Source organism: Tursiops truncatus, chromosome 18, assembly GCF_011762595.2.
Source record: "Tursiops truncatus isolate mTurTru1 chromosome 18, mTurTru1.mat.Y, whole genome shotgun sequence".
Lineage (NCBI taxonomy): Eukaryota > Metazoa > Chordata > Mammalia > Artiodactyla > Delphinidae > Tursiops > Tursiops truncatus.
The window spans coordinates 49955051-49972767 of NC_047051.1; the positions used below are offsets into that span (position 1 = coordinate 49955051).

Here is a 17717-nt window from a genome sequence, read left to right on the forward strand (position 1 = left end):
ACGACTGCAATAACTGGCTCACTGGTCCCTCTGCTCTAGTCTCCCCAGCCTCTAGTGGATCTGCCTTTCCAGCACCTGAGTAACTTTAATAAAATACAAGTCTGATCATAGTCTTTTGCTAAAAATCTTTCATGTTTCCAAGTTACCAGACAAAACCTGAAAATGGCTGCATGACATTTAAGGCCCATGATCCCATTCTCTACTCTTGCCCTATTCAGCCAGTCCACTCTAGCCAAAGCTGACCACTTGTGCTTTTGTAACAATGCCATTCTCCCTGCCTGCAGGTGCATCTTCAGTCAGTGCTACGTCCTTACTCCACCGGCCTCCACTATACCTTGCACACCCCTATCAATCCTTAGGGCACTGCACATGCCTGCTAGACATAACTTTCTTTACGGTGGGGATTGTTTCTCATCATTTTGTTCTCAGGGCCTAATAGAATGCCTGCTACAAACTGAATTTACTGAATTAAGAAGTATATAAATGAATCTGTGTACATCTACATCTTTTAACAAAATATGAGGCATGACTAGCCTCAAATAAGTTTGGATGGGAAATATGAATCCTAATATTCATATTAGGATTTTAATATTACTATTAAAAAATTATGCAGCTATGAAATTTGGAGCGCTTTAGAAGATCTGGAAATCAGATCGTGAAAGACAGTTTGAGCTGGGTAAAAACTGTTTTTGGTAAGAAAGGTATACTTTTAAGCGGGTGGGGGTACGAAAGTACTATTTTAAATGATTACTGACCTGCAAAAAACAAAAAGCAAAAAAATCTGACAAGCAAGGTCTACATCAGAGTCAAAAACAATTTAACTAACTTTTAAAAGTCAAGAAGGGAAAACACAGAATTGTATCAAAATGATACCTTGACAACAAATAAAAACTGTCTTCATTATGTGAAATAAAAAAGAAGCAGGAGACAAAGAAACATCTGCAAGAAAAAGGAAAGCGACAGCCACACATTCAGGAGGAGCAAGAGAGAAACAACAAAGAAAAGGGAGGAACTGACATGAAAGAGCATCTGGAGCAGAGGCACAGAAATGGTCAAAAGGAAAAGAAAAAGTCCACATTTCTCACCTGCTCTCACACTCCCATCACCTCAAACCCTAAAGGCTTCATCTCTTCTGTGCCCTGCAAACTGCTGCCTAAGACCTGAAAGTTTCACTCCCTGCCCTGCCCCCACCCATGGCATTCTGACTACCTCTGCATAAAGGCATCCCATTGTTCCTTCTTCTCTGATCTCACTGATTGTCTAGAGGTTTCATTTCCTTGGATATGAAGTATTTCTTAATAAACTGATGAGTTCCCTGAAAACTAATGAAATTCATTTGGACCTACACATTTTCCTGTTTGCACCTGATACTTACAACTACAGCTACCATTTATTGAGCACACGTGCATTTATTAACTCTTTGAATCCTCACTACTACCTATGAGATAGGCATTATCCCCATTTCACAGATGACAAAACTGAGGCAGAGAGCGGTCAAACAACTTTCGCAGCATCACACAGCTAGTATTTTCAATGGCAAGTTTGAACTCAGGCAGTTTGACTCTACTTCCCATATTCATCACTATACCCTGTTTCCTGACAGGTCAGTACTCGATGGAAAACTCAATATTAATTACTTGAGCTATTTGCTTTTCTTCTACTTTTCTTGTAAAGATCCCTTTTTGACTCTGCATCTTTTAACTCTGTTAATCATGCTAAAAATTCACTGTCTTAAGAATGCCTGATATTTTATTTCTTTAATACTCATTCATCCTGATGTTTTAAAACAGCCTAAGAATCAGTTGTTCTTGATTGTGCAGTACCTTTTAAATTGACTATAGTTTATTATTCAAAATCTGCATACCTGTGTGAAAGGTTTCTCTGGGTCTTTATTTTCCTTCCTAATGTTGAACCTAAGCTGAGTGATTACTATAGTACAGTGGGACTCACCCACACACAGAATGGAATTCTTATAACAAAAGTATACTTGATTCCTTCATATCCCCATATCCTAACTTAACAATGTATTTTTCCTCAACCTCCCCTAATTAAGCATAAGAAATCAGAATTAGAGACCATGCTCTTTACCTGGAGAAACTTATATGGAAAAGATGAGCCTGTTTGTTTTAAGTTGAAGAAAGAAGCTAGTAGAGAAGGTACAGTTAAGGACACTGGAGAGAAAACGAGTAAGGGGAAAAGGGTCCCAAGAGGAGATAAGGACATTTGAAGGTTGCTGATTAAGAGGCTGAGGAACTTCACAAAACCTCTACTACTCTATGAAACAGGAAGCAAGTCAACTGCTGAGAATAGGTGAGAAGAACCTGACAGTAATGATAAAGGACAGTGGTGAACTTATGAAGAGCCACCATGAAATGTACAAAATTAACAGATCAGGAACACAGCCTCTATCTGGCTTCTATTTCCAAGTAGTAAAGTAAGTATTTACATGATATCTTATGTATGCATATAAAGAAGTTTTCAAGGCACAATTTTAAGGTATCCATTTAGTAAAAAGACAATATACACGAATCATTTATGATAAAGGAAATCATTTCAAAATGTCTGTATTTAGAAAAAAAACAAATGCATAAATCATTTATAATAAAGGTAACATTTTAAAATATGTTTATATTTTTACCCATTCTTTTGTTAGAAATACTAACTACACATACTATATAGAAAAATATATATATAAAGTAACATTATAGTCTTAAAATATACCAATGCTTAAATAGAACAGAGTACCTTAAGAACAGTTTGTTCTACTTCAATACATGTTTCTATAACACCAATTAGGTTATATGCCTCTGGTAAATATGGGAGTGATATCAGAACAATGCAGAATTGGTTCATATGTAATTTTTTTCCTAGGCAAAAGGAGCCAGGATAGCAAGAGTACAATTAACCTTATGCAGAAAAGGCAAAAGCTCTCAGCTCAGCTGCTGCACAACCAGGAGCACTTCTAGCTCTATTTCAAGAAAAATTACCCAGAGGGAGGGATGTGTCCCCAGCTTTTCGTGGCTCTTGGCTTGTAGTAATTTGCACTTCCTCTTGTGCCCACCTTAATAGCAGCTCACTGGCTCAGAGTCCCACTTCCATCTGCAATGGCTCAGTGCCCACAAGCCACCATTTCCCCTGTACTGCTTTTGTACATTTTTAACAGCCCCTGTAACAGACTCCAAGCCACTGAACTCCCTTCCTATGCTTTCCAAGTACTCCCCACTGAGGTACCAATTGTTGACTTTGTTAGCACTCCAATTATAAAGTTGCATAAAGTTTTCCTGATCTAGCTCAAACCTATTTTTACCCATAAGCTCTGTTATTTTCAGTGTGCAATTTTATTAAAAGCAAGGCATTTTAGCAATGCAAACATATGTATTAAAGCCCAAATATGTAGGTTATGCATCAAAGTGGATCTTAGTGACTTACCTTTGGAAGCTTGATAGGGGGCTCTTTAGATTCCTCCTCTTCATCACTATCTGATTCTCCACTCTGCACAGAGTTCTTAGATGCAGCTGCCAACGATGTTTCCTTTTTCTGCCATTCCAGAACGCAATGGCGTACATTGCAATAAATATTAAATGCCGAAGGATTGCTATGTAGTTTGATATCTGGTATGATTACTGTATTCTCCAAGTTTTCAGACTGAAATACAGGATATAATATTTCAATTTTATATTCCTTTCCATCATCATCAATTCTCATTTTTTTAAAAAAATTAAATATTAGACAGGCTAGATGATTTGTAGAAGTCACATAGGTGATACAGCAATAACCAACCTGATAAGGGCTGGAAAGACACCAGCAAAAAACTCATCAGGACTACCCTTTTACCCCACAATAGGAAAAGAGCCAACAAAGCTCAACTGCTGGATTCAAAGGATATTCATTTGTTGCTTTTCTGAGGGACACCAGATGTACTGCAGATTCTCAAAGGCCTACTACAAATGTTGAATTACATTTTGATTTCTTTCAAAAGTAGATATAGGGCCTTAAACAGAAATTAAGGCTAAAAAAAAAAACTAATCCCTTAACTTTAGTCAATTCTAATTTCATTCTCATTCAAATAATGGTAATGCTAAGAAAACTACAGATTATGGGCATATGCTTTCTGAAAGCTCTCTCTTAGCTATCTGTCTTAATAAGTACTACAAATCACATGTTTGGTACTTTAATTGTTAAAATTAAATGCTCGGGAATTCCCTGGTGGTGCAGTGGTTAAGAATCCGCCTGCCAAGGCAGAGGAAACGGGTTCAATCCCTGGTCCGGGAAGATCCCACATGCCGCGGAGCAATTAAGCCCGTGAACCACAACTACTGAAGCCCACGTGCTGCAAATACTGAAGCCCGCACGCCTAGAGCCCATGCTCCACAATGAGAAGCCACCGCAATGAGAAGCTGTGCACTGCAAAGAAGAGTAGCCCCCACTCACCGCAGCTAGAGAAAGCCCGTGCACAGCAACGAAGACCCAACACAGCCAAACAAACAAACAAAAACAACTAAATACTCAATTTGTATTTTGGTCCAGCATTTTATTCATCAGACTCCAACCACATTTTTGAGATCAACATTTACATCATAAATATACAGAACTAGTTTAAGATAGTCTACAAATGCAAATTCCAACAATTAGAGTATGTCCAACAAGTATCCAAGGTAAATAAAATGACACTTTGAGTACCAAGAACATTTAGTCTCAAAATTCTACCCTTCTTCCATAAATAATTAGGAAAAAAATGGAGTACTTCTTGTTAAATCAAAGTATACTAAAGTTAACTGACATATAACATGTAAATAGGTCTTCCAGAGATATTAAAAACAAATATTAATAATTCAAATCCAACAATACTCTTAAAAAGATGATACATCATGATCAACTCAAACAAGGATGTACAACACTGGAAAAGCAATCCAAAATCCACACCAACAAAAGTAAGAGAAAAAAAAAATAAGACACTGTAAATAAACATGGAAGAAGCATTTGACAAAAATCAAATACCCATTCATGACAAAAGCCTAAGTAAATTAGGAACAGAAGAGAATTCCAAAACTGGATTAAGGGTATGTATGAAAAACACACAGCTAACATAGTAAAAGACTGAATGCCTTCACCCTAGATTGCAAACAAGGGAAAGATATCTACTCTCAGCAATCAGACTCAACAATGTGCTAGATATGCTATCCAGTGCAGTAACCCAAGAAAAAGAAATAAAAGGTATAGTTAGAAAGAAGAAATTATCTCCTAGAAATCAAATGTGTTTATTTGTAGGAGACATAAAAAAGAATCTTAAGTCTGCAAAAAAAAGTCACTAGTAATAATGTGTGGATTTAGCAAAGTCACAGGGTACCAAATAAATCTATAAAAATGAATAATATATCTATATCCTAGGAGTAAACAATTAAAATATGTAGTTTTAAAACTAGTAGCAGTAAAGTTACAGACTGGGAGAAAATGTTTGCAAACCACGTATCTGACAAACGACTAGCATCCAGCATATATAAAGAATTCTCAAAACTCAGAGAGTAGAAAACAAACAAGCAAACAGCCCAATTAGAAAATGGGCAAAAGACATGAACAGACATGTCACTGAAGAAGATATACAGAAGGCAGATAAGCACACGAAAAAAAGTTCAATATCATAAGCCATTAGGGAAATACAAATTAAAATAAAATGAGATTAGTACACACCTATCAGAAAGGCTAGAGTAAAAAATAGTGACATCAACAAATACTGGTGAAGATGTGGAGAAACTGGATCTCTCATACATTGCTGATGAGAATGTAAAATGATACAGAGACTAGAAAAAGTACAGCTTTTTCTTAGAAAATTAAACATGTATTTACAGTATAATCCAGCAGTTGCACTCTTAGGCATTTATACCAGAGGAATGAAAACTTATGTTTATAAAAACACCAGCACATGAATGTTCATAGAAGCTTTATTCAAAATAATCAAAACTGGAAACAACTCAGATGTTATTTAATGAATGAAGGGTTAAGCAAACTGTGGTATATCCATGCCATGGAACGCTTACTCAGCAATAAAAGGTGCAAGCTTGGTATATGCAACAACTTGGATGAATCTCAAGGAAATTATGCTAAGTGGAAAAGAACCAATCCCAAAAGGTTACATACTGCATGAGTCCATTTACATAACATTCTTGAAATGACAAATTACAGAGATGGAGAACAGATTTGTGGTTTGCAGAGGCTAGGGACAGGGTGAGGTTTGGAGGTGTCTTTGTTTATACAAAAGTAGTACAACGGTTCCTTATGATGAAACTGTTCTACACCTTCACTGTAGTAATGGTCACAAACACCCACACATGATAAAACTGCCTAAAACTAAATACACACAAACAAATAAGTGCATGTAAAACTGGTGAAATCTAAATAAGATCTGTAGGTTCTATCAATGTTAATTTCCTAGTAGTGATATTTACTATAGTTATGCTATACCTTACCAATGGGAGAAAATGGGTAAAGGGTACACAGGATCTCTCTATATTATTTCCTACAACTGTGTTCACATTACAATCTCAAAATTAAAACAAAATTTTTAAATAATAGCATTTACAATAACATCGAAAATATATAATTATTAGTTAAATTTAATAAAATTATGTACAATCTCTGTTCACTGAAAACCAAAATAATGTTGCTGAGAGAAATTAAAGAAGATAAATAAATGGAGAGAGAGACCATGTTCATCAATGAGAAGATTCCATTTCATTAAAATGGCAATTCTTCCCGAAACCTATATTCAGTGAAATCCCAATAAAAATTCCAGAGGCTTTCTAAAAATGGAAATTTACAAGTTGATTCTAAAATTTATATATAGAAACGTAAAGAACCTAAATTAACTATAGCAATTTTTTTTAAAAAGACCACAGTTAAAAACATATGACCTATTTCAAAACTACTATAATGAAGACAGTACAGTACTGGCATAAAGGTAAACATATAGATTAATTAAACACAATAAATTCCAGAAATAGGCTTAAACAAATACAGTCACCTGGTTTTTTACAAAGGTGCCAGGATGATTCAATGGGAAAAGATGTCTTTTTAAGAAATGATACTGGATCGACTGAATACCAACATGTGGAAAAATGAACATCAACCTTTATCTCATACCATACACAAAAATTAACTTGAAATGGATCACAGACCTACATGTAACAGCTAAAACTATAAAATCTGTAGAAGAAAATATAGAAGAAAATCTATGCGACCTTGGGGTAGACAAAGACTTAGAACATGTGAATCATAAAAAAAAATCAATTCGTTAAATTTATAAAACTTAAAAACCTTTGCTCTTATAAAACACTCTACAAAAACAAAAAAGGCAAACCATAGAAGAGGAGAAATTATTTGCAACACAGCTGACAAAGGACTTTGATCTAAAATGTATAAAGTACCCTCAGAATTCAATAAGAAGACAGTTATAAAAAGGGGAGACGAGTTGAAGAGATTTCACAATAAAAAGACGTAATTGGTGAAAGGCACATCACATGATGATTATGATACTCACAACATTAGTCATGAGAGAAAAGCACAGTAAAACACCAGTGAGATACCCCTATATACTTATCAGAATGACTAAAATTTCGTGTAACACTCTTATAGAGTGAAAAACAGTGATATCTTTTCAGGAGTATTTTTTTTTCCTAGCATACAAACTTTTACCATAATTATTCCCTAGGAAATAATTTTAACTGCTTTAAAATCATTCATTTTCATCTATGATTCTAAATGCCCCTTTATTTTACACTAGAATAAAATTAATGTATTAAAAAAATGACTAAAATTTGAAAAGCTAACAAGATCATGTGTTTGCAAAGATGTGAAGCAACTGGACTTCTCATACACTACTGGTGGAACAGTAAAATGGAATAATCACTTTGGAAACAGTTTTCAGTTTCTCAAAAAGCTAAACATTCATCTACTACGCCACCTGCGAAGAAGAGTTAACACTGAGTTAACACTGCTTACTCCTTGTATTTCTCCAAGGGAACCATCACTGCCCCCTGGCCAGTACTTAGGAATGTGGTCTTTAGAGTTTCCTTTATATTAGGTATTGATGATTTTGTTACATACTCCTAGAGCAACCATACCCACTGGCTTGTCCGACTGCTTTGCAGAAATATCATGACTGACGATGTGAACCCAAGTTTCACTTGCTATGGCTGGCTGCATATAAGGATGTGTCTATGTGACCAGGTCCCCATAAAAGTCTCAGATCCTAAGACTCAAACGGGCTTCCCTGGACAGAAATGTTCCACACATATTCCTGCAGTTCACCACCAGAGAGAAATCATGTCCTGTGTGCTCACACAAGGAAGGACCAGGAGGCCCAGGCCATTACTCCCTAACCACCAACACATTTATTTTTCCTGCTGTTTACTCTGTACTTATGTTGTAATAAATCTTAGCCATTAGTATAAATTGCTTTCGAGTCTTATGAGTCCTTCTGGCAAATCATCGAAGAAAACATCACTTAATCATCCCACTCCTAGGTATTCACCCTCCCCAAAAAACAAAAACTTATACCCACACAAAGACTAATACACAAATTGTTCACAGCAGTTTTATTTGCAAGGGACAGAAACTGGAAACAACACCAAAACGTCCATCAACAGATGAACAGATTAACAAATTGGGATATATCCAAACAATGGGATACTAATCAGAAAAAAAAAAGGAAAGACTATTAATATATACAACTACATCAACACAACTCAAAATCATTATGCTGAGGGAAAGAAGCCAGATGCAAGACTATACCCAGTATGATCTCATTTATATGAAATTCTAGAAAATGAAAAATAATCTATAATGACAGAAAATATACCTGTGGTTGTGTACAGCTAGGGCTGTAAGGAGGGATGGAATGCAGCAGAGGATGAGGAAAGCCTTGGGGATGATGGAAAATTTCTAAACCTTGATTGTATCTTTCAAAACTCACTGAATTGTACACTTTATATCCCTGTCTCAGGTTCTACTATTAAGGAACCTGATCTAAGGCAGATACATTTGGTAGCAGGATGCTGAGGAAGTTTCCTGTGTAATGGATTTGACTTCTCTTATAAGGCAGTGAAGTCATTTGCTGGAGAGCAGAATTTATCAGAAGTTTGAGGAGAGTGGCAAAGGTCTGAAATAGCCACAGGAAAATTGGAAGAACTATCTGACCAGAAAAAACAAGAAGAGAGTCTGGCTATGGATGGTCCATTTGATACTGGTAATCATGAAACTGTACTGGTATCAATAAATTCTTGTTTAACTCCTTCTAGCAGTACATGGTACTCACCTGCAGGGAAAGAGGGAAAGATGGCTGGATTTGTACAGGACTGAGTTTTGTCAGATAAATCCAACAAATGTACATGAGAGAAAGGAAGATGTGGTAGGCAGAATAATGGCCTCCAAAAATATATACCCCCTAATCCCTAGAACCTGAGAATATGTCATCTTACATGGCAAAAGGGAGCCGGCAGATATGACTAAATTAAGAATTTTGAGATGGGGGATTATTAAGGATTATCTAGGTAGGCCCAAAGTAATCCCAAGGGTCCTTATAAATGGGAGAGGGTGGCAAGATGGAAGGAAGCACAACCCAAAGAATGCAGGCAGGCTCTAGAAGCCAGACAAGGCAAGGCAATGAATTCTCTTCTAGAGCCTCCAGGAAGAATATAGCCTTGCTGACACTCTGATTTTAGCCCAGTGAGATCCATTTTAGACTTCAGACTTCCAGAACCATAAGATAACTTATATTGTTTTAAGCGATAAAGTTTGTGTAATTTGTTACAGCAGCCATAAAGAACTAATACAGGAGATTAAGCAAGAATTTTTCTAAAAATACTGTAGCATCTATACTGGATAAGAAGGAAAGTAAATGAAGGAGATGGCTAATGGAGAAACAGAGGGGTCAATGACAGCAATAAAGAAGGAGATGAAGAAGTATAGCTAAATGGCATTTTAAAAATAACTTTTATAAAAAGAGAGTGGATAAAAAATACTCCAAAAACAGTAATAGAGGGCAAAGAGACTAACACCACCATTTTATGAGCAGTAAATGTTTCTTACTCATCTTTGCATCCCAAATACCAAGCACAAGGCCTGCACAGAGTCAGTGTGCAATTAAAGTCTGAGGTGTAAATGAAGTTTTTTTATATCAGTCTTATCACAAGCTGCTCCTAAAAAAGCAGATATAAAACCTGAAGGCCAACAGAAGAAAGATGAATTATGAAGGGAGCAAAGCTAGTTAGAGACAGAACTGAAGTGGAAGAAAGAGCTTGACGTCCCATATCTTCCTGGATATCACATGCCACCACTTTTAGGAGAATCAACAAATGAAACCTTAAAAAGGGCTTTAAAAGATTTTCAATATTCCCATATTCCAACTCTGCACACAGCAACAAAAAGTGGAAAAGGGTTAGAAGTAGTAAATCTGAATGACTATTTACTTGTTAAAGGTTTTCACATACTAAGTATAGTAAGAATGCTTTCCACTTCCCTCTTCTGTCCCCAAAGCAGTAGTACGACATGATATAGTGAACATATATTATTTATCTGCCCACCCAGCAACATTTCCCTTAGGGCAACCACTCCTCCCATTCCACATAGCCTGCTAATCAGGGTGCTCACCTATAGTCCATCACAAGGTTACAAACATAACTCAGTCTAACCAATCAAAGTACCCCATCTTCCAGGTCAAAGTGAATGATGCAGGTCAATCAAAAACCCTATCCAAGATTTTCTGCCACAACTAGTAGAAGAAATCGCCTTTTGCTTAAAGAAAATAAAGCTGGAGCTCCCAGCAGCCTTAGTCCTCAGCCACAGGCAATAAACCCACACTCAGAGGAAAAGAGAAGCAAGAGGATTTGATGATATTATTATAATCTCTGGGTCCAACTGATCAATTCCATCCCTTATCCTTCTATTTTTGGTTCACTACTTTAAAGGAGATTTCTCTCAGTTATAAGAGCAAAAATACTCATTAAAAAGTGCAGGAAACAACTGTCTCTAGAACTTAAATATGATATACAACCCAAGCTAAGTGATTGTTTCTATAACCAAAAGTAGAGCTCTTCAAAAATCACAAGTATGATTGCTTTCTTCCTCCTGTCTAAGCTTCTTGCTACTGTTCATTAGAAAAGAGATTCTTTTACAAAAAGCTGTATCTGGTCCCTGAAAATGTTTAAGAAAAAACTAGATGGATTTTATAGAGAAGATATCTGCACTGGGTAGAAGAACAGATCCTTGATCTCTAAGGTACCACCTAATTAAAATATTCTCTATTGCCTTTTTTTTGTACAGCCACCAACAATCTAAAGAAGCTCAGAACAGTCAAAAGTCTATAGATGCACCAAGATACTCTCTAATTCATAATGTATGCATAGGTATGAGACAAACCAAATCCAAGTCCCAACTCACAAGCCAATTTTACTCAGTTTCCAGTACATGTAGTCAGAGTGAAAAAAGAGAAGAGAAATATGTATCTTCCCCCAAAGGACTGATCAAAGAAAACAAGAATAAATAACAAATAATTTTCAGCACCCAGATAATAACTTCCAGGCTGCTGGTCAAAAAGATGCCAAAAAGATGAAACTAAACAGTGTGACCAAATAATAAGGGGTTTTTAAAAATTACTTTAGCACACAGAAATAAAATGGTTTGCTAATTACACTCATACCTTATTTTTTTTATTGAGGTATAGTTGATGTACAATATTATACAAGTTTCAGGTGTACAACACAGTGATTCACAATTTTTAAAGGTTATATTCCGCTTATAGTTATTATAAAATATTGGCTATATTCCCTATATTGTACTACATATCTTTGCAGCTTGTTTATTTTATACATAGTAGTTTGTACCTCTTACCTCTTACCAAAATTAAAATTACCTTTTTAATTTTGGCATTTTTATTCAAATTAATAAAAAAGTCCTTACTCCCTATAAATTGCTAACAGTTTTACCTTGCTTCTTGTCTTCACTTTTGATTTGCTCTTCTGTTTTCTTTTCAACTTCTTCTTATTTAAAATTTTCTTATTCCTAAAAATGTAAAAAAAAAAAAATTGAAGAATTATGGAAGTTCATATTTTAGAACATATAAAGCTATTAAAAATAGGTACTTCCAAAACAGATGAATAATTCTTGTATAAACTTTCTATGAAACAATATACTCTAGATGTACATATAAGATACTAACATACAATATGAGCTATTGACATGACAGCAAAATACTGGATAGCTAAGAAATACACATTAAATTATTTTTTAAACGTGAATTCTGCAAATATTTTTATAAAATTTAAAAATTGTAAAAAGCCATCAAATGAAATTTTTAAAACTTTATCCAAAAGTGGGGCTGCTAATAAATACCAGTTATGTTCCCTTCCCAGAAAAATCTGCTCTTTGTAGTAGTCAGGGCTACAGTGCAAAAAGGGTCAGGAGCCCATTTTTACTAAATTACTACAGGAAAACTCCAACTCATATACTTCTCATATCCAGCAGCCAGTTTTTCATAACATCACAGCCCTAAGACCAAATTATTCTTTAAGAAAAAGGAAGCCCCTGAATGACTTTGAGAAAAGTTTTTAATGTGGCTAAGAATTAATGGAAGAAACCCAAATTGAGGAAAATGTATTTTCATCTCATTTAATATTTTTTTACATCTACCATGCTGAAGTGTACACTGCTAGGTACGTAAGACATAAGATGGAAAGGACAGTTCTTTTGCTCAAGGAGCTCAGAGACCTGGATGAAAAGCATAGTTTAAGGATCCAGCAAAAGGATGCTACTGCTATAACAAAGACAAAAGGTGAAGCGGAGGAGGAGGAGGAAGAGGAAAAGGGAAGGATTTGCGGAGGAGGAGAAGGGAGAGACTCCAGATGCTACAGAGGTCAGGTCCTTAACACTTGGTAACTAATGTAGTGGAAGCTGTGACCAAATAAAAAAGTCGTAAGGCTAGGTCACTTGGAGATAGGGATGTCATTCACAAAACAGGGAAGTCAAGGGGAAGAATTAGTTTGCAGAAGGAAAAAATGAGTTTGATTTTGAAAATGTTTGACCTCAAGACACTAAAACGTCAACAAAATACACATGAACAAGCATATGAAAAATTTATCCTTGACACTATCTTCAGCTTCATACTTTAAACTAAAAAAAATCACAAAATCCTATCAATTATATCTTGTAAGCAGTTCTTGAATCTATCTACATCACCTCTACTGCTGATATGCTAATAATGTAAGTAACCTCTACCTCCTGCCTGGACCACTGCGAAAGCTTCATAAAAAAGCTTCATTTCTGCACATCCACGTCTGCCCCTCTTCAATCCATTTTTCATATAAGCACTCAAGTCAACTTTTTAAAAAACAAACGAATAGGTAATTCTCCCACTATAAACTCTACTAATATATTCTCAGTTCTCTTAGATAAAGACCAAAAGCACTGACGTGGTTTAAAAGATCCTCTACTAACATCTGACTTCCACCAGTCTCTCCCACCTCGTTTTGCATCCTTCTCCAACTTGTTCATCACATTCCAGCCACAAGGACTATTTATTCCGTTGTTTGAACCTGCTAATAAGCTCCTTAGCAGCTTTTTCTTAGGGGCTTTTTCTCCCTCTTCCGGGAATTCTATCCCACATCTCTTGCTGACCCCTATTCATCTTTGAGGTCCCAGTATAAGTGTCACTTACTCAGGAGTGTCCCAGACTAGGCTAGTTTCCCTAACATCCGTTCTCATTTCATCTTATACTTGTGTCTCATTGTGTAACCTACAACCTGTATGTTTGGAATTATTTGTTTAATGCATCACTCTCACCAAGCTGTAAGCTCCAAGAGTGCAGAGGCCAAATCGTTCTTGTTCACTGCTCCAGCCTCTGTGCTCAGAAAAGTACCTGAAACAAAGTACTCAACAGTACTTTGAGAGACAGAGAAAGTGGGAGGAAGGAGAGAGGACAGGGAGAAGAGAAGGAAGTTCAGAGCTATAGCTACCAGCCTTACTTAGAGAGAAAAATAAGCAGAGGGCCAAGGATGGATCCATAGATACATGAATACATTTAAAGGATATCTAGGGGTTGGCGGCGTGAACACAGCCTGCAGGGGGTTAGCGCACCACGGCTAGCCGGGAGGGAGTGCGGGGAAAAGTCTGGACCTGCCGAAGAGGCAAGAGACTTTTTCTTCCCTCTTTGTTTCCTGGTGCGCGAAGAGAGGGGATTAAGAGCGCTGCTTAAAGGAGATCCAGAGACGGGCGTGAGCCGCGGCTAAAAGCACGGACCCCAGAGACGGGCATGAGACGCTAAGGCTGCTGCTGCCCCCACCAAGAAGCCTGTGTGCGAGCACAGGTCACTATCCACACCCTCCTTCCGGGAGCCTGTGCAGCCCACCACTGCCAGGGTCCCGGGGTCCAGGGACAACTTCCCCGGGAGAACGTACGGCGCGCCTCAGGCTGGTGCAACGTCACTCCGGCCTCTGCCGCCGCAGGCCCGCCCCACTGCGTACCCATCCCTCCCCCCCGGCCTGAGTGAGCCAGAGCCCCCGAATCAGCGGCTCCTTTAACCCCGTCCTGTCTGAGCGAAGAACAGACGCCCTCCGGCGACCTACACGTAGAGGCGGGGACAAATCCAAAGCTGAACCCCTGGGAGCTGTGAGAACAAAGAAGAGAAAGGGAAATCTCTCCCAGCAGCCTCAGAAGCAGCGGATTAAAGCTCCACAAGCAACTTGATGTACCCTGCATCTGTGGAATACCTGAAGAGACAACCAATCATCCCAAATTAAGGAAGTGGACTTTAGGAGCAAGATCTATGATATTTTTCCCCTTTTCCTCTTTTTGTGAGTGTGTATGTGTATACTTCTGTGTGAGATTTTGTCTGTATAGCTTTGCTTCCACCATTTGTTCTAGGGTTCTATCCGTCCGTTTTTTTTTTTTTTTTTTCCTTAAAAAACTTTATTTTCTTAATAATTATTTTTTATTTTAATAACTTTATTTTCTTATTTTATTTTCCTTCCTTCTTTCTTTCCTTCCTTCCCTCCTCCCTCCTTCCCTCCTTTCTTTCTTTCTTTCTTTTTCTTTCTTTCTCTCTCTTTCTTTCTATTTTTTCTCCCTTTTATTCTGAGCCGTGTGGATGAAAGGCTCTGGGTGCTCCAGCCAGGAGTCAATGCTGTGCCTCTGAGGTGGGAGAGCCAACTTCAGGACACTGGTCCACAAAAGACCTCCCAGATCCACATCATATCAAAAGGCAAAAATCTCCCAGAGATCTCCATCTCACTACCAACACCCAGCTTCACTCAATGACCAGCAAGCTACAGTGCTGGACACCTTATGCCAAACAACTAGCAAGACAGGAGCACAACCCCAGCCATTAGCAGAAAGGCTGCCTAAAATCATAATAAGTCCACAGACACCCCAAAAACACCACCAGACGTGGACCTGCCCACCAGAAAGACAAGATCCAGCCTCATCCATCAGAACACAGGCACGAGTCCCCTCCACCAGGAAGCTTACACAACCAACTGAAAAAACTTTAGCCACTGGGGACAGACACCAAAAACAACGGGAACTACAAACCTGCAGCCTGCAAAAAGGAAACCCCAAACACAGTAAGATAAGCAAAATGAGAAGACAGAAAAACCCACAGCAGATAAAGGAGCAAGATAAAAACCCACCAGACCTAACAAATGAAGAGGAAACAGGCAGTCTACCTGAAAAAGAATTCAGAACAATGATAGTAAAGCTGATCCAAAATCTTGGAAATAGAATAGACAAAATGCAAGAAACATTTAACAAGGACCTAGAAGAACTAAAGATGAAACAAACAATGATGAACAACACAATAAATGAAATTGAAAATACTCTAGATGGGATCAATAGCAGAATAACTGAGGCAGAAGAACGGATAAGTGACCTGGAAGATAAAATAGTGGAAATGACTACTACAGAGCATAATAAAAAAAAAAGAATGAAAAGAATTGAGGACAGTCTCAGAGACCTGTGGGACAACATTAAACGCACCAACATTCGAATTATAGGTGTTCCAGAAGAAGAAGAGAAAAAGAAAGGGACTGAGAAAATATTTGAAGAGATTATAGTTGAAACCTTCCCTAATATAGGAAAGGAAATAGTTAATCAAGTCCAGGAAGCACAGAGAGCCCCATACAGGATAAATCCAAGGAGAAATACGCCAAGACACATATTAATCAAACTGTCAAAAATTAAATACAAAGGAAACATATTAAAAGCAGCAAGGGAAAAACAACAAACAACACACAAGGGAATCCCCATAAGGTTAACAGCTGATCTTAAAGCAGAAACTCTGCAAGCCAGAAGGGACTGGCAGGACATATTTAAAGTGATGAAGGAGAAAAACCTGCAACCAAGATTACTCTACCCAGCAAGCATCTCATTCAGATTTGATGGAGAAATTAAAACATTTACAGACAAGCAAAAGCTAAGAGAATTCAGCACCACCAAACCAGCTTTACAACAAATGCTAAAGGAACTTCTCTAGGCAAGAAACACAAGAGAAGGAAAAGACCTACAATAACAAACCCAAAACAATTAAGAAAATGGGAATAGGAACATACATATCGATAATTACCTTAAATGTAAATGGATTAAATGCTCCCACCAAACGACACAGACTGGCTGAATGGATACAAAAACAGTACCCATACATATGCTGTCTACAAGAGACCCACTTCAGACCTAGAGACACATACAGACTGAAAGTAAGGGAATGGAAAAAGATATTCCATGCAAATGGAAACCAAAAGAAAGCTGGAGTAGCAATTCTCATATCAGACAAAATAGACTTTAAAATAAAGACTATTAGAAGAGACAAAGAAGAACACTACATAATGATCAACGGATCGATCTAAGAAGAAGACATAACAATTGTAAATATTTATGCACCCAACATAGGAGCACCTCAGTACATAAGGCAAATACTAACAGCCATAAAAGGGGAAATCGACAGTAATACATTCATAGTAGGGGACTTTAACACCCCACTTTCACCAATGGACAGATCATCCAAAATGAAAATAAATAAGGAAACACAAGCTTTAAATGATACATTAAACGAGATGGACTTAATTGATATTTACAGGACACTCCATCCAAGAACAACAGAATACACATTTTTCTCAAGTGCTCATGGAACATTCTCCAGGATAGATCATATCTTGGGTCACAAATCAAGCCTTGGCAAATTTAAGAAAATTGAAATTGTATCAAGTATCTTTTCCGACCACAACGCTATGACACTAGATTATCAATTACAGAAAAAGATTTGTAAAAAATACAAACACATGGAGGCTAAACAATACACTACTTAATAACGAAGTGATCACTGAAGAAATCAAAGAGGAAATCAAAAAATAGCTACAATCAAATGACAATGGAGACACGATGACCCAAAACCTATGGGATGCAGCAAAAGCAGTTCTACGAGGGAAGTTTAGAGCAATACAATCCTACCTTAAGAAACAGGAAACATCTCGAATAAAACAACCTAACCTTGCACCTAAAGCAATTAGAGAAAGAAAAACAAAAAAACCTCAAAGTTAGCAGAAGGAAAGAAATCATAAAAATCAGGTCAGAAATAAATGAAAAAGAAATGAAGGAAACGATAGCAAAGATCAATGAAACTAAAAGCTGGTTCTTTGAGAAGATAAACAAAATTGATAAACCATTAGCCAGACTCAACA

General features: G+C 37.2%; 1 protein-coding gene across 13 annotated transcripts in view; it reads right to left on the minus strand.

The window, feature by feature from the left end:
* MYCBP2 (MYC binding protein 2) overlaps window positions 1–17717 on the minus strand; it is a 279427-nt gene that overhangs the window by 232680 nt on the left and 29030 nt on the right. For all 13 annotated transcript variants that reach the window (XM_073795323.1, XM_073795322.1, XM_073795327.1 and 10 more), the window contains exons 2-3: window positions 11979–12054; window positions 3430–3645 (exon numbers count right to left, since the gene is read on the minus strand). In XM_073795323.1, the coding sequence (XP_073651424.1) occupies window positions 3430–3645; window positions 11979–12054 (292 nt within the window). The remainder of the gene's footprint in view (window positions 1–3429; window positions 3646–11978; window positions 12055–17717) is intronic.